We start from the raw sequence: 26,081 nt of genomic DNA, 5'->3' as shown, positions 1-26,081 counted from the left end.
AGTAAACCGAACCGGTAGATTTCTGTCATCTTTCATACTCAATTTGACAGCTAATTTAGCTGGTATAGCTCTACTTTTCCACACTTTTATTTCTCCATGGCTTAGCTTCTGCTAGTCCTCTCCTCTCTCTGTCTCTCTGTGCGCGCTGCAGCACTGCCTGTTAGTTGCTATCCCTGTTAGTCCTGTTTCGTCCTGTCCAACCTTTGTTTCCCCCGCACATCACTGAGCTGTAGCAGTGCCCTCCGAGGGAATTCTAATAAAGAATGTTAGCTTAGCTTTCAGGGAGGGCTGGTGATGGTCACACACATGCACTAAATATTAAAATATTTGGCTGCAAGGCGAAAATATGCATCAATCTCATAAAAGGTTGACACTCCTTTTGTGGTGTTAAACAATGAGAAAAAATGCAGACAAACTGAAAAAAACTGAAGTCTATATCATCACCCTGAATGAAAGGCTGCATAAGACAAGCAGTTTGAATTCCTCCTATCTTGGTAATGGAACTACATAGTGTGCAGACCAAAAGTATCTACATTACCTGTGCATGAACATCATCTTGATCTGAATCCTCATGTCAAGCACCATGTATGGGGGACATCTCAGTCTCTACTGCCACAGCAGAAGCCATCTTGTTTGTTACCTGCAATTTAGATACAAACAAAAAACATTAAGCACTGATAGACATCATTTCCTCTATTTAGAAATATGCATGTTACTAGAGTTTATGTGAAAACCATGTTTGAAACAGCATAAACAGAAAGCTACATGTATAGCATCATCTTCTCCAGAGGTACCAACAAGTGTCACAGTGCGTTACAGATGGTTAGAATGCATCAAATTTAAATGAGCCTTTTCAAACATGCAGCAGCTCAAGTAGTGTAAAAATATACCTGCAATTATCAGAGTTTAAATTATGACATATGTTGCAGCAAGGATATGAAAGCACCTAAGTTGTGATCCATACGGAGGGCCCCATGAGGGTCAAGACTAGAAACAATGTGAGTGTGTGATGTGAACTGGGCCCCACATGGTGTGTACTGGGAACATTTGTGTGTGAGGCTCACAAGAAGTTAAGGCGATTAAAGTATGAGTGTGTGACGTGAACTGGGCCCCACATGAACTGTCCTGGGAACTTTTGGGTGTGATGCCCACTGGCTTCAAGAAGTGGAGTAGAGAAATGTATGTGTGTGATGTTAACTGGCTACATGTGGACAAGATTAGAAAGGTGTCAGTCAGAGGAACTCATTTCCTTAAAACTGAAGTCTATATCATCACCCTGAATGAAAGGCTGCATCAGACAAGCAGTTTGAATTCCTCCTATCTTGGTAATGGAACTACATAGTGTGCAGACCAACAGTATCTACATTACCTGTGCATAAGCATCATCTTGATCTGAATCCTCATGTGAAGCACCATGTATGGGGACATCCCAGTCTCTACTGCCACAGCAGAAGCCATCTTGTTTGTTACCTGCAATTTAGATACAAACAAAAAACATTAAGCACTGATAGACATCATTTCCTCTATTTAGAAATATGCACGTTACTAGAGTTTATGTGAAAACCATGTTTGAAACAGCATAAACAGAAAGCTACATGTATAGCATCATCTTCTCCAGAGTTACCAACAAGTGTCACAGTGCGTTACAGATGGTTAGAATGCATCAAATTTAAATGAGCCTTTTCAAACATGCAGCAGCTCAAGTAGTGTAAAAATATACCTGCAATTATCAGAGTTTAAATTATGACATATGTTGCAGCAAGGATATGAAAGCACCTAAGTTGTGATCCGTACGGAGGGCCCCATGAGGGTCAAGACTAGAAACAATGTGAGTGTGTGATGTGAACTGGGCCCCACATGGTGTGTACTGGGAACATTTGTGTGTGAGGCTCACAAGAAGTTAAGGCGATTAAAGTATGAGTGTGTGACGTGAACTGGGCCCCACATGAACTGTCCTGGGAACTTTTGGGTGTGATGCCCACTGGCTTCAAGAAGTGGAGTAGAGAAATGTATGTGTGTGATGTTAACTGGCTACATGAGGACAAGATTAGAAAGGTGTCAGTCAGAGGAACTCATTTCCTTAAAACTGAAGTCTATATCATCACCCTGAATGAAAGGCTGCATCAGACAAGCAGTTTGAATTCCTCCTATCTTGGTAATGGAACTACATAGTGTGCAGACCAACAGTATCTACATTACCTGTGCATAAGCATCATCTTGATCTGAATCCTCATGTGAAGCACCATGTATGGGGACATCCCAGTCTCTACTGCCACAGCAGAAGCCATCTTGTTTGTTACCTGCAATTTAGATACAAACAAAAAACATTAAGCACTGATAGACATCATTTCCTCTATTTAGAAATATGCACGTTACTAGAGTTTATGTGAAAACCATGTTTGAAACAGCATAAACAGAAAGCTACATGTATAGCATCACCTTCTCCAGAGTTACCAACAAGTGTCACAGTGCGTTACAGATGGTTAGAATGCATCAAATTTAAATGAGCCTTTTCAAACATGCAGCAGCTCAAGTAGTGTAAAAATATACCTGCAATTATCAGAGTTTAAATTATGACATATGTTGCAGCAAGGATATGAAAGCACCTAAGTTGTGATCCGTACGGAGGGCCCCATGAGGGTCAAGACTAGAAACAATGTGAGTGTGTGATGTGAACTGGGCCCCACATGGTGTGTACTGGGAACATTTGTGTGTGAGGCTCACAAGAAGTTAAGGCGATTAAAGTATGAGTGTGTGACATGAACTGGGCCCCACATGAACTGTCCTGGGAACTTTTGGGTGTGATGCCCACTGGCTTCAAGAAGTGGAGTAGAGAAATGTATGTGTGTGATGTTAACTGGCTACATGAGGACAAGATTAGAAAGGTGTCAGTCAGAGGAACTCATTTCCTTAAAACTGAAGTCTATATCATCACCCTGAATGAAAGGCTGCATCAGACAAGCAGTTTGAATTCCTCCTATCTTGGTAATGGAACTACATAGTGTGCAGACCAACAGTATCTACATTACCTGTGCATGAACATCATCTTGATCTGAATCCTCATGTGAAGCACCATGTATGGGGGACATCTCAGTCTCTACTGCCACAGCAGAAGCCAGCTTGTTTTTTACCTGCAATTTAGATACAAACAAAAAAACTACTGAAAAGTACTGAAAGTAGAGAAATGTATGAGTGTGTGATGTTCACTGGCTCCATGAGGACAATAGTAGAAAGATGTCAGTCAGAGGAACACATTTCTTTTAAGGCCAACACTGTCACATGCTGACAGACACAATTTGCTCTTTTTCAGAAATATGCCATTTTTTTTTAAGTTTAGCTGAATGCTTATCAACAAGTCACAATGCATTATGGAGACAGACATAAAACAGTAGCTGTCGTGCACTAGCTCACCAATTTTTACTTTTGCAACACATTTTTACACAAATTAGCAAAAACAAAGTACCATTTTACGCCAATCACCGTAGTTGTACTCAATTTCAGATCCGATTTCTATTTTTTTCACAGCAAATAGACACATATGTGGTGTGTGGTTTACTATGATTTTTTTCATGATGCAATTTGGAGATCTGTGATTGTCATTCACTAATCTTCCAAGAGAGCCGTCTTCTTTTGATGCATCAATACTAAAAATGTAAAAGAAAAATGTTTAATTCTAAAGTGTGCACCTATTTACACTTTTGTTATCAATTCCTTTTAATATACGTTTTAACAGTGTGACAAGAATAAGATACTATAACATATCAAGTCTCCTTGATGACAACTTATGTTACAGACTTAAACTAATTTATTAGACTAAATCGTTAAGTCTATTCTATGTGTGATTACAAAGATTGTTCCTGTTGTCATTCATTAACCATTCAAAACCTTGTTTGAGATTGCAATCAAAACATAATTTCTGCAAAATGCAAAACTTTCCTACCCCCCAGCGACGTTTTTGCCATTCAAATTCAAACAGAAATGTACTCTCTTTCTCCGAGTAGTGTCTGGACCGGCATTCTTCAACTGATATGAGTTCACCTCTGTATTCCAAGAGGAAAGCTCCTGGTTCAATGGGCTGGGTCACAAACACTCCTCTTCCTATGAGGACATAATTAAATACACATTTAATTGAAGAAACACTTAGTTGTCTCAACTTTTCTAATAAAAAAATGACCCACAGCTCATAAATACTGTCTGGCAGAAAAGTCTTCTGTTGTGTGTTGCATGTGTGAAACAGCAACATCGGAGGAATGTATGAATGTATGACCAATAAAAATGCAATACCACAATATTATACTATAATGAGGAATTTTCTTTAACCCCTGAAAATAGTGTGCAACGGCTGCAACTAATGATTATTTTAATAACTGAATAATTAATTATTTGCATTAAAAAAAGGAATACAGTTTTAATTTTCACTCGTGTAATAAGAAACGGAACATTAATTAAATTTCACAGTGCGAAAAAGTGCCCAAATGTCCCTGAGTAAAAGTACATAAATTTAATCACAAGTATTCTAATGAAACTACTCTTACAAATACAATTTATAAAAGAAATACACAAGTACATGTAATAGAGAAATGTATTGCATTACTACCCATCACGGCAACACAGTGAAACTCAAACAAAACTGCCATGTCACTCAGCCTGCCATAATATTTTACTAGATTTTGGTAGTTTTGTAGTACAACAACATTCATACATTTGCACATGGCCACAGAACCTTACCTTACCTTAGTAGAGGACAGTGGCTCTTGAATGGACTGTGTAATGCCACACCTTCCTACCTGTGCTAGACTTGTTGATTTATTGAGATTATTTATTAGCTAGTTTATTTTTATTTATTAGTTAGTTTATTATTTATTATTGTTATATTAAATTAATGTAATCTCTTGTATGAGTTTATCAGTACTTTAGTATTTTTCTAATAAATAATTTATAAATAATTTATAAATAGATATAAATAATAAGTAGTAAAGAAATAAATAAATCATTAGTTTATTATTTAATAACAAATTGTATCAAATTAATTAGGTAATTATTTAAATAATGCATTATATTAATAACTCATTTAATGAATCAATTAATTAATTTATTAAATGCAATTAATTAATTAATATTCTATTAATAATTAATTTAATGTAAATAATTTAAAAAATTTATTAATATATAGTTTTATGATTACATATAAAGCATAAATGAATGGGTAACATTAATGAATGAATCCTAAATAAATAGTCAATATTTATTTAAATATATATTGATGTATCATTTTAAATATAAATTTAGTAGTTTATCATTACTTTGTTATTTAATAATTATTATTTATGTATTATTTGTTATTATTTTCAATTTATTATTGTTATTAATATTATTATCATTTATCATTATTTAGATTTTCTGCTATTATCTAGTATCTATTATTGCTATTATCTGCTATTTTAGATGCATATCTGTTGGATATATATCTGGTTCAGTGAGTTTCTGGACACTCGAATTTTCATTTGGGGATTAATAAAGTATTATAGGAGCAATGTGTCTGCAGTGGCCTACTAGCTGTTAGCTCATTTCTCATCAGTCTGTCCTGCAGAGATGTTTTTCAGTGTCTTCCTACTTTTAAATCTACCTTTTCTGTCCCTCTCAACCTGCTGACCAGCAGGCAGATGGGTCCTCCCACAAAAAGAGCCAGGTTCTGCTTGTGTTTTTTTTCCCTGTTAAAGGGGTGTTTTCCTTGCTACTGTTGCCTTAGGGCTTGCTGTGAGGTTTCAGACATATGGGTTCTGTAAAGCATCTGGAGACAATTTGACTAATTGCCGCTATATAAATAAAATTGAACTGAATTGAATTAACAACTCATGAATGGTAGAGCTAAATGCTAGTGGACTAGCGGCTAACAGCTAGCGGCTAACAGCTAGCGGTTAACAGCTAACGGGCTAGCGGCTAACAGCTAGCGGGCTAGCGGTTAACAGCTAACGGGCTAGCGGCTAACACCTAGCAGGCAAGCAGCTCCAGCTAGCAGGCTAATAGTTCAAGGGGGTAACAGTAACCACTAACTTTTAATCTAGAAAAGCCCCTGTGTGGTACTTTATTTAGCATCACCGTTGTTGTTCTTGCAAGTAACTGGCTACAGAGGACAAACATCGTCAAAATGAACAAAGTTCAACTTAAACTTACCTGTTTTGCACAGCATGGCAGGCCTGGAGTCGACAGACGGAGATGACGTAGTGAGTGTCATATTGCAGGGAGGCCCCGCCCACATCTTGTTCCATTGGCTGAGATGATACACACTTCAGGAAGTGTGTGTATCTGCTGCAGTACCACGAAGTGCCACCCGAGGCTCTCACGAGCACAAAAAAAGTTACACACTTTTACACACTTCCCAGTTTTTGTTACCTTGTGGGCCATGTGAAGAAAAAGCGGGAGGCATATCAGGGGAGTCTCCTGAGCTGAAATAAATTGAAATCGGTGTGGGGCCCACGATTTTGGGCCCCACGCTGTCGCTGGGCCCCTCACTGTTGGTGTGCTCCTTGCCATTGGGCCCCACGAAGTAATAAATGCAAGTGCACACACACACACACACACACACACACACACACACACACACACTGAAATGGTTGCATGCAAAGTTACTCATGTCTTCTTCTGTTCCTTCCTGCTGTCCTGCCACTCCATAAATCAGACGATGATGTTGGACAAATGGAAAGTGTGTCAGACAACTCAAGGAGAGAGCAACTTCCTCATCTTCTCTCAACTGCTGGCAGGAATCAGCACAGAGATGAGGTAATCGTCATAGAAAGTAGCTATGTAGACTTACTCAAAAACTGTACTACAGTGCTTCTACTGTACAGCATTTAAAGGTATAATAATATAACTGTAAAGGTGAGTTTTGTATGGGCCCAACCCTCAGGTTCACTGTATATAAAGTGCTAGAATGCTGCTTATACAATTATGCAACAGATAAAATTAACCAAATCTCAGCTTAGAATTAGAATATTTCATCAAACTCAATTTATTCTACAGGACCCATTCGCCAAAAATAAAGCGCTTGCAGCAGATCCTATTAAAAAATACCAACAACAAAAAATCCTGCAACCCAGAAGCTGTGACTGACTCATCTGTGGCCAACAGTCAAAACCGCTGAGCATTTTCAGATGAACTGCAGGCAGTGTTTATACAGAGCGACTGAGGGGAAAATAAAACACACTGGATCAGTAAAATAAATGCAGCGTGGCTCAAAAACAGTTTACAGAGGAAGAAGTTGTTGGAAGATACATTCAGCATGGTGAAACATGTTTCTAGAGCTGATGTGCAGAACAATTTGAAAAACTTTACAGAGGCTGTGAAAATGTAAAGAATAATGTATATGGTATGTAGAGCCACTTTTCCCCCCTCTATTGGCAACACCACTTGTGTTAAAAATCTTATTGAAAAAAATAATAGAAAGAAATTTCACTTTTCATTTTTTATGATTCAAGGCATTTTAACTGTGTCACGCTGCAGAGAAGACATTCCTGAGTTCTCTCTACTTCTAGCCATGGTTGTGCTGTTTCCACAGAGGTGCAGGACTTCATATTGCAGTGAAAAATGACCCACAGTGAGCAAAAGAAATAGCATGTACCATGTATACAATACTGAAGTATTTTTACATTCTCATATTGGTATTTTTACTTAAGTAAAGATCAGCGTGCTTTACTTGTTAGAGCACTGATAATCTCACTAATATACACTGCCTGTAAAAAAAAAAAAAGTCACCACTTGGATTTTTCTAAGCATATAGGTAAGGGCCTTCCATTGGATAATTACCGCAGTGATGAATAAGTTTCAGCTGCAACAACTTCTTTAACCCTAGCTGATGCAGTGAGTAGCTTCAGCCATGTTGGAAAACATTTCCCGTGGTCATGGAAAGGATGTTAGTCTGTTTCGGAAAGGTCAAACTACTGGCCTGCATCAAGCAAAGAAAACAACTAAGAAGATTTCGCAAACTACTAAAATCAGTTAAGAACTGTCCAACGCATTATTAAAACCTGAAGGATACTGGTGAACCATCATCTTCTAGGAACAAATGTTTAAAATTTAATTTACCCTGTTCCAAAGGGATGGATGCATCAGGGTAAGAGAGGCAGATGAAGTGATGCACTCATCATGGCTAGTGCCTACAAGCCTGTGAGGGTTAGGATTATGATCTGGGGTAGGTCAGGTTCAGCAACGTTATGTTCCCAAAGAATGAGGTCAGCTGACTACCTGAATATACTGAATGACCAGGTCTTTTCATCAACGGAGTTTTTCTTCCCTGATAGCATGGGCATGTTCCAAGACGACGATGCCAGGATTCATGGGCTCACATTGTGAATGAATGGATCAGGGAGCATGAGACATCATTTTCACACATGGATTGGCTCCAAAGAGTCCAGACCTCAGTTCCCATTGGGAATCTTTAGGATGTGCTGGAGAAGACTTTGCGTAGAGGTCCGACTCTCCCATAATCAATATAAGATCTTGGTAGAAAATTAATGCAACTCTGGCCAGAAATAAATGCTGTGACATTGTAGAAGCTTATCGAAACGATGCCATAGTGAATGAGTGCCATACTGAAAGCTAAAGGCATTCCAATGAAATATTAGAGTGTGCAACTTTTTTTTTGATAAGCAGTTTATATATTATAGATTTGTTACATTGTAGTGCTCTTATTTCATCACAATCAACACTAACAAATTAACAAATTTTCTGTTTTGATGATTCTTCATTAGGACAGAGCTGCAGCTGCACCAACTCCCTGAGTCCAACTCTTTTGGTATTGTTCATCCCACCAAGGTACAGTAAGTGCAATATGCGCGTGTGTGCGTGTGTGTGTGTGTGTGTGTGTGTGTGTGTGTGTGTGTGTGTGTGTGTGTGTGTGTGTGTGTGTGTGTGTGTGTGTGTGAGTGAGTGAGTGACAGTCTGACTGTATACTAACAGCTAGCTACAGTTAATACTCACAGATAATGACATGCATGCCAGTGGTGCAGCTGTGTGCTTCTGTGCAAGGCGACGAGTCACATGTGTGACTACAGATGGTGCTGTTGCATGGATGGTGGTTTGCTGTTGATGCTATCAAGTACCATTCCATATCAAAACACCCAAATAAAAAAAAAAAAAAATCTACTGGACCCCCTTAGCATCAGCTGATTTTTTTTGTACAATAATTAGTTATTAGGATTTAGATCCACCCCTACGTACTTCAAAGACCTGTAACTCTGAAAATATTCATAATATGAAAGTTAAAAAAAGTGCTGCATTCGTTAAATATATGAAAGTTACTGTACAGATACTGAGCTGGGCAGGTGGAAGGCACATATTGATTTTATAATGAACATACTGATCCTCAAGCCTGAGAGAAAGGCTTACTACTAGTTTAGATGTATATTTTTTGTTTTGGCATATTTTGCAGGTACACATTTATCAAACCCACATCATTTTTCTCAACTACTTTGTCATAGATTTCATTTTAAATTTATAAATTCATCATCAGTCTACTTTTGTGTCCATCATATTGAATTTTGTGATTCTGTCCTGTTTAAGGAAACTCTGTAGATACTAAAGAAAGCAGAGATTATGGGACACTTGACATAATACAGTTGTCTTTCTGCCCTTCAGAGACCAACAAAAGTTCACAGCCAACCACCCTACATTTTTTTATTAATCATTACTAATGATAGGGGAAGCAAATAATTAAAAAAAAAGTTGAATTTTAGTGGAATAAATGTTAGCTTGATATCATCAGAAAACATTTGTTCATTTTCCCTACATGAATGACAAACTTAGTTTCACTCCATGTTCCTCCCCTGGTCACTATGGCACCCTGCAGTAGCTCTGTGCCCCCTAGAGGACTCGTAACGCCACTTTAAATGCACTGAGCTGTGCTGCTGCAGCTCTATGCTCTGACATTTGTGGTTGAATCTGGGGTTTTATACCTGTGTGTTGAACTGTACTGTAACTATTAGAACCATAACTGCACAGACACACAAACTGCATGTAGTTAGGGTTACTCCTTTTAGAAATTAGCAGTCACTTTAACAGCCAAAACATAGTCACAGTCAGAGCTTTTGTCTAAATCAGCCTTGCAGAAAGCTGAGTGAATGAGCTCTGTCAGTTGTCCCACTGGTGCGCCCACTCATGTCTACTAATACTACATCAATCAGCCACAACATTAAAACCCCTGACAGGGAAAGTGAAAAACACTGATTATCTTGTTACAATGGCAGCTGTCAGTGGGTGGGATACATCAGGCAGCAAGTGAACAGTCAGTTCTTGCAGTTGATGTGCTGGAAGCAGATTTAAAAAAAAGTGAGTGTAAGTGAACAGTCAGTTCTTGAAGTTGATGTGCTGGAAGCAGATTTTAAAAAAAAAAGTGAGTGTAAGTGAACAGTCAGTTCTTGAAGTTGATGTGCTGGAAGCAGATTTTTTTTTAAAAGCGAGTGTATATGCCAAGCTGTTTACGAACTGCACATACAGATAACATTGCAGATGTATTACAGGATCTGCTGCTAATGTGCCCCATAAATGTTTGTGGAGTTCAAGGCTCAATAGATGGCACTAAAAGGATCCGCACAATTTTAATGAGGTGGTTTAATGAGGTGGTTTTAATTTGTGATATCCCAATCTCGTTTCAAAAGTTGAAATCAGCACAAACCTAAGCTCAGTTCTTAGCTTACGTCTGTTGTGACAGAGACATCATAATGAGAGAGCACAATTTGTGTCAGGACACCATAGGTGCATTTTTAAAAACATTCTTAATAAATAAAGGGCAACATTATCAATCAGTAAAGGGTTAATTGACAATACTGTCATCACAGTCATTACTTGTCCTGTGTTAATGTTGCTGGTTCAGTCAGTGGACACAGAAATTGGGGTATAAAGCACCTTTGAAATAAAGGAACATGCTCTTAAACACATTAATTCTGGCCAGGGTCACAAATCTTTTCCATGGTGCCCATTGTGAGCTAAACCCCCACAATGCTCTCTGATTACCAACAAGGAACTAACCATACCAAGTGACCTAATCCTGTGGTTGCTATAGTGCTAAACAGTAAGAGGCTCCACCTGGTGGAACAGCCAGGTACCACACCTAATCAACAACAAATTTTCTGATTTTCTGACATCTGATGGATGTGGAGATGAGAAGATTTTGCCTCCTTTTGTGGCGCAAACTCAGTTTTAGACATAGGATTGATTTAAATGACTTTAATGTATTTGAAATGTGTATTATCAAAAGATGAGTATCAGATTAGGCATCAGTATCATCCATCCATCCATCCGTTATATATACACCGCTTAATCCTCATTAGGGTCGCAAGGGGGCTGGGCTAAAGACTTGAACTAGATTGGGGGCAATAAAAACTTGATCAGGATCCAATAGGCACATTGTCCTAGTTGAGTTTAATATGATCTCTGGCTGGAGGTGATAAAACCAACACAAGGGTTTGTCTTGGTGCCCATTGCCAGCTAAAGCCCAACAATGCCCTTGCTTAACAAAGAGTAACTGCCTGTAATTTGAGGGACCTCCTTGGGTCTCCATAGTACACCCTACCCACTCCATACTACTTTTTAGACAGTGCTCTACCCGAGCCTTACAACAAGGTTCATCACTCCCTACTACCATTGAAAAACAGCTTGGATGTAGAAAGGCGATTTTTTTTTTCAGTTGTCACGCATGTACAGTGGATTGATTGTAATAGCATTACTGTACTTGAGGTGTGGATTGTCTGGGAACACAGTATTGGATTGGGACTTGGAATGGGCAGATAAAAAAACTCCTGGTTGTAATGTTGTGGCTTATCTGTGTATATCATAATACAGCTCTGTGGATCAGAGCTACTTAATCACACTGGGTAATTATAGAAAATATGCTCAGTTGTTTGTATTTCAGACATTAAACAACATTTCTACATCACCTCAATCTGCAAGCAAACAAATGAGAAGTTCAGCTGGTATGTTAATGTGTTCCTGTGACCACAGAAAGGGTGAAGCTCTGAGGGGACAAAAATAGAAAAGGAGTTCTGAAGTGGTGAAATCATGCAGTGAAGAGTTCCATCTTGAAGAGACCCAGGCTGTGATGGGAGATGAGATGTGACTCAGCTGTTACTCCACCCTATTAACTTGCTGATTTTCAGACACATAATAGACAGACCATACCGCCTCCCTTTCTGTTATTCTACTCTTAGGTCGAGGAGAAGCAGCGAGCATCCGTCGCCTTCACTAAGCTGCTGACTGCCATGGAAACGCTGGGCTTCTCAGCCGGCGAGCAGAAGGCGATATGGCATGTTCTGGCTGGTATTTACCATCTGGGAGCTGCCGGGGCCTGTAAAGGTAACACTGATTCATCATCAGTCACATAATAACACTAAGTTCTGTACAAGCACTCACAGTGTACTCAAAAAGGCTTCTCATGATATAACTAATTCTCTAGCGTCTAACCTTTAGCTTAAATCTTAAGCCTCGAACAGTCCTTTGAAGTGGCAAACCACCCAAAGTGTCCTCATAAAAGAAATGTCCTTACTGCAGTGGTTTGAATGTGATTGAGTTTTTTAAAAAAAAATATCAGTTGGCAAACTAATGATGATATAATACTGTGTTATTACATTTTAAGAAAAGGCAGCTGCATTTCTGCCGCACCAGATGTTAGATAGGTGGTCTTTTCATGAAGGACTGCAAAAGAGAATATAATTATATTAGAGATATTGACAATAATCTAAAAGAAAGTGCAAGAATAATACAAATAAAAAAAACAAGTAAAAAGATTCTAAATAAAATAATATTATATTTTTGAAATTTTTCTTTTCTTATTGTTATTTCATTTTTATTTTGTAGATGTGTAACATATAAAAAAATCCCTAATAATGATAATAATAACAATAATCAGTAATATTAATTAGTAATACTAATTACTAAATAATAGTAATTATAATAATACGATAATATAATATTCTGAAATTTCTTTTTTTTATAAAAGTAATATTTTTCCAAGGAGTATTAAAAATTATTAGGTTTCCTTTTATCTTTTTTTTTTACTTTTGTTGACATGGTTTTAGCTTAATATTTTCATTGTTGCTATTATTGTTTCTGTTTTATCACGTTTGACTTAAGATACAATAAATGCTTTGATAGAAAAAGTAATATTTTCCACTAATATTTTATTATCAGAAGTAATGATAAATAGTATTCAAATAATAATTGTCACAGCCTGTTTTTTTCTGAACTTTATTTTAAAGATTTTATATTGTTATTTGTACAAGTTAATTTTATTCTGAATTTAATCATCATTATTTCACTTAAATTTGATTTTATGTTGCATATTTATTTGTTTAAATATACAATCATATTTCTGCTGTTGTTATCATTATTAGCTCCATTAGATAGTAATGAGTTGAAAGAGAAGACAAATTGAAGGTACAGTGATAAGCTGCTCCAACATCAAGCTTGGACCAATATAGAAATGGTTCACGAAAAACAACAAAAGCTTTTCTAACTTTAGGAATGTTACCGATTGACTGCAGTGTTCAGAATAAGATGATTGGTACCAAATGTTTGCAGTCTTGGGGAAACATCCACAAAGTGACCTACCTATGGTTTCCCTCAGCAGGCTGCGCTATAATCATGTCCTCTCCCTTCCTTTGCACAGTGGGCAGGAGGCAGTTTGTGAATTTTGACAGCGCTCAGGTGGCCAGCAGTGTGCTTGGATGTGAGGGAGAGGACCTGCACACTGCCGTCTTCAAACATCACCTCCGACAGCTGCTGCAGAGAGCAACTGGACACAGCAGAGAGAGAAACCCTGCCGCTGAGGCCGACGAGGGTGGGACAGACGCACAGACCACCAAAGGCTACTGCAATACAATTCTCACACACTAAATTCTACTCTTTATCTAACTGACTTCCAATCAGCTTAACTGAAATACACTGTTTCTAAAAAAAAAACAAAAAAAAAAAAAAAAGGCATTCAAATCCAAAATAGCCACATTGTGAAGGCTGGGGAACAAACTGAAAGCTAACAAGCTCATGTGTTAGCATGGTGCTGTAGCCAGGGGATTCCCAATCGGGGTCACAAATACCCCAGGGGTTACATCTGCTGTAGCAACAGGACACGTGGAAAGACTAAAACAACTCATCCAAAAACTGAAATTAGGATTTATTAAAGATTATGTAAAGGTAATTAATAAGCAGGAGAAACAGACGACTAAAAGGAAAGTATGTAAGTCATACCGCCAAAGTAAATAAATGGTGGAAATAGCAAAAATTATGGATAAACAGTTAAAATTGTTTGCCAAAAGTGGCTCACACTTAATAGCAGCTGCTAAAAATATGCCTAACAGTTGAAATTGGTAGCTAAATGTGGCTAACATTTAATATTGGTAGCTAAGTGCATAGCTTACATTTAATACTGGCAACTAAATGTAGCTAACATTTATTAGCTACATTAGCTACAGTTTGTTAGTCAAATATGTGATAAGCAATTTAAACTGTCAGCTAAAAGTAGGGTTAATAGTTGAAACAGTAAGCTAAAAGTGTGGCTAACAGTTGAAAGTTGAAAATAACAAATACACTCTCAATTAAACTATAGCTGAAATTAATAAGTAGCTCCAACCAAACGGACTTAAACATTAAAAGTTAAACTGGATGGAAAAATATGACAATACATAACAAATATGTAACAAATCCACATTTATGTAATTAAGTTTTAAATGAGGTAAATTAAGAACACATTTGAAGATAAGGGGTGGCATTGATAAGAGTTCTTTAGTCCATCAGACAGGATTGCGGGGCCTTTATTTTATGTATTGAAGGTAAACAAAGTAAGAATGGGAAATCTTTATCTGCCTTTACTCCTGTTTTCTCGTGTGCAGGTCCCAGGTTAACAGCTACTCAGTGTGTTGATGGGATGGCGGCTGGACTCTATGAGGAGCTCTTTACTGCTGTAGTCTCACTTATCAACAGGTATGGATGAACCTCACACTACATCCACACTAAGACAGCTTTTTACTGTTGCTGATCAATAGGTAAATGTGTGCCATATGCACACCCTTTTCTATCCATTTGGACCCCAAGCAAGACTTTAAACACAGCAGCTATCGTGCAGGATTTCCCTACATTAATAGTTTATATTTATAAATAGGATTACTGCAATTCCCTTCTCTCTGGTCTCACCCTCAATCCCTCCATAAACTCCAACTAGTTAAGAATGCTGAAGCCCAGATCATCACCAGGACACTTTCTCTCCACCACATCACCCCTGTTAACCTCTCCCCTCCTTACCTCCTCCACATAAACACACACAGCCAGACTCTCATCATCTATGCATCTACATCATCTTCCTCCCTCAACCTCACCATCCTTCCTGCACCGTATGACCACCATGGGCTCCAGAGCCTTCAGCCTCTGCCCCCCGTCTCTGAAACTCGTTCAGTCCTTAAATAATGAACACACAATAGTTCCCTTAGTAGTAAGCAGTAGGGTAATTTGATTTTAAATTAACCAAATTTGAAAGAAGTTCCTGTCTGACTTCCTGAGACTCAGCTGTTTTTGCTTACTCTTAGGTAAAGTCATCCTCTAAAGGAAACACTGACTACACAGTAAATGATAAACGGGTTGTATTTTGTGTGCAGGGCTCTGAGTGGGCAGCAGCTGACGTTAGCCTCTGTGATGGTGTTGGATACGCCAGGCCTGAGGAACCCCAGACACTTTGCAGAGGAGCGAGGAGCCACCTGGTCTGAACTCTGCCACAACTACCTGCAGGAGAGGCTGCTGGAGCATTACCACTCACACACCTTCAGGCACACACTGGACAGATACGTTCAGGTAACATGGAGGCTGCTGATTCGTGTTTTGTCAGATTTGCACATAATTTCTTCGACACGCCTCAGTCAAAACTGAAACTAACCGATAAATGCTCATGACATTTTATTAAGGAATTCATGATCCTTAGAAGGTGAATCCTAATGACTTCTCTGATTTTTACTTTGGTGATACCATGAAGTTCAGAATTTCAAGAAAAACATTTGGCTGGAAATTGGATGGATCGTCATTAAATTTAAAATGTGAATTTGTCCATGTCCTTTAAAGATGCACTCTAACAATGTTTCATCAAGGACCACCACTAGGTCAAACTCTAAATGTCTTCATGTATAATATGCTTGAAGGCCATATTATATTTTCAAAAATCACCAAAATTAAAGCATTTATCAGATCCACAAACTGTACAACCAGACCTAACCACATTTAACCTGGAATTAGTGACATTTCATGAAAATCACCTTATTCTGCATGTCATCATTTAAAAATCCCCCCCAAATGTACCATTCTGTCAAAGAAACAACCAAAAAACTACAGCCACAGCTGAACCACTAATGGCAAAGTTGTGCTGAGAAGCATAAATTTTGATTTCTTAATTTATTTATTTTTATTTTTTACAGCCTCTGGTTGGAGCAAACAGTACATTTTGGTGGCATTTTCAAATAAGACATACAGAATATGGATTTTATAAAATAATCAGACTTTAAGCTGGCATTTGGTTAAGTTACTTGAACAAACTGTATGTCAGAGATGAGTAGTTCAAGGATTGTTGAAAATGTCAAAATGCAACAGTTTTTTTCACATTTTCAGGGTTCCCACACGTCCTGGAAAACCTGGAAAATGATTGACCAATTTTCCAGTCATGGAAAACATGGAAAATGAGAAAAAAGGTCAAATGTCCTGGAAACAGTTAACTTATCCTGAAAAAATATTTGTCTTCTTTATTATTCTGTTATATTACTATGTGCACAGATAGATGGAGAGAAGAAATTAGAGAGATTAACGACTTTTCATGTCGACTTAATCTCGTTAATTTCCAATAAAAGTAGTTGTCCACAGAGTTAGATGCGAACAGAGACCACAGGGAAGAGGGGCACCCTTACAATGAGAAGACTGGAACTATGACATGTTCATTTGAACCGCTAGTATGGGCGTAGCACCCCGGGGGGATGTGGGTGTTGCGACACCCGCATTTTACTTAAACATCATTTCATCCCCCTCACTACAGAGGTGCGTGGTGACGTCCGCATGAACTACAACTTCCCTCAACAGTTGAGGTGCAGCTGAGCCCTTCATGTCTGGAATCAAACTTTAACTCGTTGACGCCGGACAACACAGATACATAAAGTCTCTGTAGTGACTGTCTGCCTCCATATGATGGTGACATCATGGTGACATCGCTCACTACACCTCCTACATCTCAGTGGAGGCGTAGGAGGTAGAGCAGAGGAGGTAGAGTTGCAGACACGGGAACGTGAATTTAGCGTGCACACGCTAATAAGCAAACATATCCAATTACTACAGAGTAAACCATCAGCATGTCGGTCTGCAAACACTACACAGAATATCAGATGGGCAACGGTTCTCAATAAACGAGGTTATAAACGTTGGAACTAGGGGAGACCGGGACCAGATGAACCCGAGAGTGAATTGTCCTGGCTACTGTTTACATATCATTGTGTGTCTTAGAACACCTTCAGTTTTAAAATTGCTGATTCATCCCTGACCACTGGCATTTCTTATTTCCACTGTTGTTAGCATAAATGAATGTGATTTAACATGGCTAAATTAGCATCACAGCTATTCAATTCAATTCAATTTTATTTATATAGCGCCAATTACAGTCAAATTGTCTCGAGACGCTTTACAGAACCCATATGCCTGACCCCCAGAGCAAGCCAAAAGGCGACAGTGGCAAGGAAAACACCCTTTTAACAGGGAAAAAAACCTCGAGCAGAACCCGGCTCTAATGTGGGGGGACCCATCTGCCTGCTGGCCGGGCGGGTTGAGAGGGACAGAAGAAGTAGAGAGGTAGAGATAGAGGGGTAGAGGTAGAGATAGAGGGATACAGATAGAGGGGTAGAGATAGAGAGGTGGGGGGGTGGGACACAAGGACCATAAAACACAGCCACACATCTGAAGCATCCAGCATCCAGCTCTGGGACCAGGGACACTCGGAGAAAGGACACAGAAAGAAACAGAGTGAATGTAATGCAATAATGGTATATATAGTAAATACATAGGTAGTTAGAGAAGGGCTCAGTGCATCCAGAGAGGTTCCCCAGCAGCCTAGGCCTATAGCAGCATAACTAGGGGCAAACTAAAGGGACGTCAAGAGGGGAAGTCAGTTGTGCAAATGAAAACACCAGCTCACCCCGTCAGGGTCACCCAGTCAGCCCTAACTATAAGCTTTGTCGAAAAGGAAGGTTTTAAGCCTGGTCTTAAAAGTAGAGAGGGTGTCCGCCTCCCGAACCCAAACTGGGAGCTGGTTCCACAGGAGAGGTGCCTGATAACTGAAGGCTCTGCCTCCCATTCTACTTTTAGAGATTCTAGGAACAACAAGTAAGCCTGCAGTCTGAGAGCGAAGAGTTCTGCTAGGGTAATATGGTACTATCAGATCTTTAAGATATGATGGAGATTGGTTGTTAAGAGCTTTATATGTCAGAAGAAGGATTTTGAATTCTATTCTAGATTTAACAGGGAGCCAATGAAGAGAAACCAATATAGGAGAAATATGATCTCTCTTGCTAACTCCCGTCAGTACTCTGGCTGCAGCGTTTTGTATCAGCTGTAGATGTTTCAGAGAGCTATTGGGACAACCTGATAATAAGGAATTACAGTAGTCAAGCCTAGAAGTAACAAATGTATGGACTAGTTTTTCTGCATCACTCTGAGACAGGATGTTCCTGATTTTCACAATATTTCTCAGGTGGAAAAAGGAAGTCCTACAGATTTGTTTTATGTGCGAGTTAAAGGACATGTCCTGGTCAAAGATAACACCGAGGTTCCTCACAGTAGTACTGGAGGCCAATGTAATGCCATCCAGAGTAACTATATGCTTTGAAAGCAATTCTCTAAGATGTTTGGGGCCAAATACAATGACTTCAGTCTTGTCTGAATTTAGTAGTAAGAAATTATAGGTCATCCAGGTCTTTATGTCCTTAAGACAATCTTGCAGTCTAGCTAGCTGATTAGTTTCATTTGGCTTCATAGATAAATACAATTGAGCGTCATCAGCATAACAATGGAAATTAATACAGTGCTTCCTAATAATGTTGCCTAAGGGAAGCATGTATAATGTGAACAGTATTGGTCCTAAGACAGAACCCTGAGGAACTCCATGATTAACCCTAGTATGCTCAGAAGAGTCATTGTTGACATGCACAAACTGGAACCTGTCTGATAAGTAGGATTTAAACCAGTCCAGTGCTGTCCCTTTAATGCCAATAGAATGTTCTAGTCGCTGTAATAAAAGTTTGTGGTCGATTGTATCGAATGCTGCACTAAGGTCCAATAAAATAAGTATAGAGACCAGTCCATTATCTGACGCTATGAGAAGGTCATTAGTAACTTTCACCAGAGCTGTTTCTGTGCTATGATGCACTCTGAAGCCTGACTGAAACTCTTCAAACAGGCTATTCCTTTGTAAATGTTCATATAATTGATTTGCAACTGTTCTTTCCAGAATTTTAGAGAGAAATGGGAGGTTGGAAATTGGTCTATAGTTGGCTAAAACATCTGGATCTAGAGTGGGCTTTTTAAGTAAAGGTTTGATTACAGCAACCTTAAAAGCCTGTGGTACATAACCTGTTACTAGAGAGAGATTAATCAGATCTAACATTGAGGAATTAATTAAAGGTAAAGCCTCCTTGAACAGTCTAGTTGGGATAGGATCTAAAAGACATGTTGATGGTTTGGATGTAGAAACTATTGAAATGAGTTCAGAGAGATGTATGGGGGTGAAAAATTCTAAATATCCATCTGGTCTTAGAGCCAATTCTAAAGTATCTGTACTCGATGATACATCTGTGACATTTGCAGGAAGGGCCAGATTAATTTTTTCTCTAATCGTAATAATTTTATTTGTAAAGAAGCTCATGAAGTTGTTACTGCTCAAAGCTAAAGGAATACAAGTTTCAACAGAGCTCTGACTCTTTGTCAGCCTGGCTACAGTGCTGAAGAGAAACCTGGGGTTGTTCTTGTTTTCCTCTATTAAAGATGAATAATATGTTGTCCTGGCATTACGAAGAGCTTTTTTATAAATTACTAGACTTTTTTTCCAAGCTACATAAACTTCCTCTAAATTAGTGGAATACCACTTCCTTTCCAGCTTTCGGGACGCCTGCTTTAAAGTCCGCAGCTGGGAATTATACCAAGGAGCAGGTCCTCTCTGAGATAGAACTTTCTTTTTTACAGGTGCAACACTATCAAGTGTTGTACGCAGTGAGGCTGCAGCATTATTAACAATATAATCCACTTCTGTGGGGGTAAAATTATAATATTTCCCTTCCATTATATCAGTAAGTGGTGCTGGACTAAATAGAGAGGGTATTATTTCCTTAAATTTAGTCACCGAATTGTGAGACAGACATCTACTGTAATGATATTTATTCTTAACTCCTATACAATCTATTGTTGTAAATTGAAATGTTATCATAAAATGGTCAGAAAGAAGAGGGTTCCGGGGAAATACTGTTAACTGTTTGATTTCTATGCCATAAGTCAGAACGAGGTCAAGGGTATGATTAAAACTATGAGTTGGATTATTTACATGTTGAGAAAACCCAATTGAGTCTAATATTGAAGCTATCAGTAGTTTAACAATATTAAAGTGGCAGCACAGCTAAGCTCTTTTACCTGATTCAGTGCAAGCTATGCGAATATTGATAACTGTAATCAACTGTAATAAATGAGCCCTTGGAACGACAAGCAGAAATATTTTTTGTTTTATGAACTTACATAAATATGGTAGCTATATTCAAAGAATGTAGGAAAGCACTCAGAGAGCGCAGCACTTTGTCAAGGCTGTTCATTCCCCCATATGGCATTGTCAGAAATGCAACATTTTTTTCTGGAATACAGCTTTTTTTTTTAGTTATTGATCATGGCGGCATAGAATGTGTCCATTTAATATAGATGTACCCACAAACAAAATGACCTTACACTGAGCACTGGTGTGTGTTATGCATGTGTACGTTATGTACGGATACCGAATTGCATGACCTAAATATGTAACGGTAGGCAGGAATCGATGGGACTTAGAAACACCCCCACAATACAATCAATTGTTCCTTGTATCATTTCCGAAGTATAAGTCCCGATAAGTCCACAGCGGTGGATTTGTAGTAAGATCCCAATCTGATCGTCAGCAGGCAGCTGACGTTGTGTTTACTTGTAGTCATAGTTACAGTGACGCCATGCCGCTATCTCGCAATGATACAGATATCTTTAGCAAATCCGTGGATCCAGACTATAAACTGCATCACTGCCAGAATCTAATCACTTGGTCCTTGTGTCATTTCTGACCTTCCCTGAAAATGTCCTCCAAATCCTTCAAACCATTTTTGAGTAATGTTGTGAACAGACAAACAGACGGACAAACAGACAAATCAACGCCGATTGTCACATAAATCCACCACGTTCCTTGGCGGAGGAAATACAACTGCTGCTAATGCAACACTGCTCCCACAACCCTCCAGGTACATTGATTCCAGCCCTGAAATGTGTTCTTTGTTACAGGAGAAGATCCGTGTAGAGTTTGAGTGTCCAGAGAGCAGCTCGGCTGAGGTTGTGTCTGCCATCGACCAGCCGCCTCCACAGGTACACAACAGCTACAGTTGTGCTCATAAGTTTACATTCCCTGGCAGAATTTATGATTTCTTGGTCATTTTTCAGAGAATATGAATGATAACACAAAAACTTTTCTTTCACGCATGGTAAGTGGTTGGATGAAGCCATTTATTATCAAACAACTGTATTTACTCTTTTTAAATCATATTGACAACAGAAACTACTCAAATGACCCTGATCAAAAGTTTACATACCCCAGTTCTTAATACTGTGTATTCCCCCCTTTAACATCAATGACCGCTTGAAGTCTTTTGTGGTAGTTGTAGATGAGGATCTTTATTTTGTCAGATGGTAAAGCTGCCCATTCTTCTTGGCAAAAAGCCTCCAGCGCCTGTAAATTCTTGGGCTGCCTTGCATGAACTGCACATTTGAGATCTCCCCAGAGTGGCTCAATGATATTGAGGTCAGGAGACGGAGATGGCCACTCCAGAACCTTTAACTTTATTCTGTTGTAGCCACTGACAGGTAGACTTGGCCTTGTGTTTTGGATCATTGTCATGTTGGAACGTCCAAGTATGTCCCATGCGCAGCTTCCAGGCTGATGAGTGCAAGTTTTCCTCCAGTATTTTCTGATAACATGCTGCATTCATCTTGTTTCCTGTGCCTCTGTAGCTCACACATCCCCAAAACATCAGCGATCCACCTCCGTGTTTCACAGTATGGATTGTGTACTTCTCATTACAGGCCTTGTTTACTCCTCTCCAAATGTAGAGTTTATGGTTGTGGCCAAAAAGTTCAATTTTGGTCTCATCACTCCAAATGACTTTGTTCCAGAAGTTTTGAGGCTTGTCTCTGTGCTGTTTGGCATATTGTAAGCGGGATGCTTTGTGGCATTTGCGTAGTAACGGCTTTCTTCTGGCGACTCGACCATGGAGCCCATTTTTGTTCAAGTGCCTCCTTATTGTGCATCTTGAAACAGCCACACCAGTTTTTTTCAGAGACTCCTGTATTTCAGCTGAAGTTATTTGTGGGTTGTTCTTTGCATCCCGAGTAATTTTTCTGGCAGCTGTGGCTGAAATTTTTGTTGGTCTACCTGACAATAGTTTGGTTTCAACAGAACCCCTCAGTTTCCACTTCTTAATTAATGTTTGAACACTGCTGATAGGCATTTTCAGATCCTTGGATATCTTTTTATATCCCTTTCCTGTTTTATACAGTTCAATTACCTTTTCCTGCGGATACTTTGACAATTCTTTTGCTTTCCCCATGATTTAGAAGCCAGAAACGTCAGTGCAGCACTGGATGAAAGATGAAGGGCCTGTCAAGAACCCAGAAACTCACTGACTTTTTATACACACACACTGATTACAAGCAAATAGATCACAGGTGAGGATGGTTACCTTTAGTAGCCATTCAAACCCGTTTGTGTCAACTTGTGTGCCTGTTATCAGGCCAAACCTCCAGGGTATGTAAACTTTTGATCAGGGCTGTTTGGGTACTTTCTATTGTCATTATAATTTAAAAAGAATAAACACAGTTGTTTGATAATAAAAAACTATAGCACAATACTAACCATGAGTGAAAGAAAGGTTTTTGTGTTATCATTCATATTCTCTGAAAAATGGCCAAGAAATCATAAATTCTGCCAGGGTATGTAAACTTATGAGCACAACTGTATATATCAAACACAGATAAACCTGGGAAAGAGGAGAAAGGAGTGAGATTTCTGAATTAACATGTTCAAAGAGACAGTACATATAGTCTGTTCATAAAAGTCAGCATCATCTGGACTGTGACAACTTTCCTCAGTGACTTTGGATGAACTGTGTCAAGTCAAAACTAAGAAGAGAGTAAGATGGGTTGGATGAGTAAATGGTTAGACTTGTTTGCCTACTCTTGCACAAACTCCAAAATGTCAATCTGTGTCAGTTCATTCAGAATTTGGAAAATATGTTAATGCACAGTCTTAAATCTTGTTACTATTTAGGACCCAAAGCTTAAAATAGTTTTTTGCTACACTTTCAGAATTTCACGTTTTCAGACCAAGGAATTTTTGTTTCACCCTCTATCAGATGTCTTACCTTGGAGACCATTTTAGGGTTCAGTATCTCCACATTGAACAGTGCATATTCTGTCAACCATCTCAGCTCCAGTTACTAGGGAAAGACAACACAAAATTGACATTAAGACTAACAGAGACATTGAAATGTGTTATAACTTCCTCTCTGCAAATAAATGGAACAGTCTGGTAACATTTGATGAGGTAACATAAGCCTCATATTGTTAAATTTGAACACAAAGACAACATGGAAGCTACTTGTAGCTTTGCACATATAATGAATATACAATACATATACCCCTCTACACACCAGTTTTTGTGCTCCTACTAATGAGTGCACATCACCATTTTGACATGTTCATATAGAAAAAAAAACTGGACTCTCAGCCTACCATACTTGCCACACATCAAATTATACTGATGCTAGAGGCCTCAAAAGTGAAATATTGGCCAAAGACTTTTACTAGGAAATATGTATACATCCATATACACTACCATTCAAAAGTTTGGAGTCATTTAGAAATGTCCTTATTTTTGAAGGAAAAGCGTTTTTTTTTTTTTCAATGAACATAAAATTAAATGAATCAGAAATACAGTCTAGACATTGTTAATGTGGTAAATGACTATTCTAGCTGGAAACGGATGATTTTTAATGGAATATCTACCTAGGAGTACAGAGGAACATTTCCAGCAACCATCACTCCTGTGTTCTAATGCTACTTTGTGTTAGCTAATGGTGTTGAAAGACTACTTGATGATTAGAAAACCCTTGTGCAATTATGTTAGCACATGAATAAAAGTGTGAGTTTTCATGGAAAACATGAAATTGTGTGGGTGACCCCAAACATTTGAACAGTAATGTAGATATACACTTAAAGGAACTTTATGGGACTCAAGTATCATTTTGTACTTTTTTACATTTCAAGCTCCAGTAATTTAAAATTTGCCCATTTAATCATTTGGATCTGCTGGAATCATCTGTGGCAGTTATATTTCTGGAGCCATTGAACAATTAAAATGACTGTCCAGGTAAGATGTTTTTTGAGGGTTTAAATACAGAAAATCAGAGGTCTGAAAACATTCAACCAAAATCTTTTCAAGAATTTAGTTTTGGGTCCCAAACAATAAACGAGTAAACTGAGGAAAATCTCAGATAGTGGAGACTGTTTAGTGTCAGGTTGATAGTTTTTGACTGCCCAACCTTTAAATTTCAGATGAGAAAAGAGAGGTAAATGTTGCTATGCTCATCTGAGTCACATTTAATTATTAAGAAAGCAGAAGGCTTTACCAGCAACAGTGAGCAATTTAAGCACTGACCAGGGTTTTACCTTCCATGCTACAGAAATGCTGCCCTAACCTACAGGTGGAGGTTGTTGGAGCACTTCCACTTGTTCTGCGTGTTCATTATTCAATATGTAGTTTTGTTTATTCTCCTCACAAGGGCGCCAGAAGCACAGCAGTTATTTGGCAGCTTTTATCTAATGCTATGGGGAACTGTTTCTCTAAATTAAATTAAAGCTGCTTTACTCTGCGCCTGCTGTTTGTGCCTGAGCATATGAATATGGTGAAAATGTTTCTTTCTCTCTTCTTTTCAGTCCATCCACCATCTGGATGGATTCTCAAAGCTTTAGCTCAATTTATCTTTGAAAAACAGCAAGAGCTCGTTTTGCAGTCTTGTGGTAATTTTAAATTGTGACTGTGCATGTGTATGTGTGTGTTTCAGGTCCGGGCAGCAGATGGAGACCCCAGAGGTCTGTTATGGGTTCTGGATGAGGAGATGGTGACACCAGCCTCCTGTGAGAACAGTGCCCTGGAGAGAGTCTGCCAATATTACAGCAACACTGGTAACACCAGATAGACACACTCACCAACTCACAGAGTTCCTCTCCCAGTGTGTGTGTAGAGTGTGTGAACTCTATACAACATATAGTATCCTAATTCAGTGGTAAGTGTTGTGAATATTTGTGTCTACGCAGTGCGTCAGTGTGAGCAGCCGTTGCAGTGTGTGGTGAACCACCTGATGGGCGGTGACCCCGTCCGCTACGACCTGACTGGGTGGTTCAGTCTGATCCAGAACAACCCGTCTGCTCTCAACGCCATCTGTCTGCTCCAAAACTCCACCATGTGAGTCTGTTTAAAGACCCAGGAGGCTGATACACATGGAGGTCATGTGTGTGAGTCTTTCAATTGGCTTCTGTTGGTGTGATCAAAAAGCTCAGAGCTGTGCCTATAAAAAGCATAAAACCTGATTTAAATTTGCTCGCCATTCCCTTCATAGTCATCACCTTGTGTAACGATACAGCGCTCCTGGTGTTCCAGCAAAGTTTGAAAAGCTCTTTGAAGGTCCTGTTCTGTAAGCACGTCAAGCACCACCTGCTGGTCCACTGTGTCTAGACAGCCATCCTTTAAC

The 26,081-nt window shown here is 38.8% G+C and overlaps 1 protein-coding gene across 3 annotated transcripts in view; it reads left to right on the top strand.

Moving 5' to 3' along the window:
- LOC111566120 (unconventional myosin-XVIIIb) overlaps positions 1-26,081 on the top strand; it is a 113,841-nt gene that overhangs the window by 30,149 nt on the left and 57,611 nt on the right. For all 3 annotated transcript variants that reach the window (XM_023266536.3, XM_023266535.3, XM_055019087.1), the window contains exons 10-18: positions 6,680-6,780; positions 8,748-8,811; positions 12,201-12,345; positions 13,658-13,828; positions 14,877-14,967; positions 15,636-15,828; positions 21,562-21,642; positions 25,395-25,515; positions 25,648-25,795. In XM_023266536.3, coding sequence (XP_023122304.2) covers positions 6,680-6,780; positions 8,748-8,811; positions 12,201-12,345; positions 13,658-13,828; positions 14,877-14,967; positions 15,636-15,828; positions 21,562-21,642; positions 25,395-25,515; positions 25,648-25,795 — 1,115 coding nt within the window. The remainder of the gene's footprint in view (positions 1-6,679; positions 6,781-8,747; positions 8,812-12,200; positions 12,346-13,657; positions 13,829-14,876; positions 14,968-15,635; positions 15,829-21,561; positions 21,643-25,394; positions 25,516-25,647; positions 25,796-26,081) is intronic.

The sequence above is a fragment of the Amphiprion ocellaris genome, chromosome 17 (genome assembly GCF_022539595.1).
Source record: "Amphiprion ocellaris isolate individual 3 ecotype Okinawa chromosome 17, ASM2253959v1, whole genome shotgun sequence".
Taxonomy (NCBI): Eukaryota; Metazoa; Chordata; class Actinopteri; family Pomacentridae; genus Amphiprion; species Amphiprion ocellaris.
The sequence above is the reverse complement of the archived record's forward strand: the minus strand, read 5'-3'. Positions and strand labels throughout refer to the sequence as shown.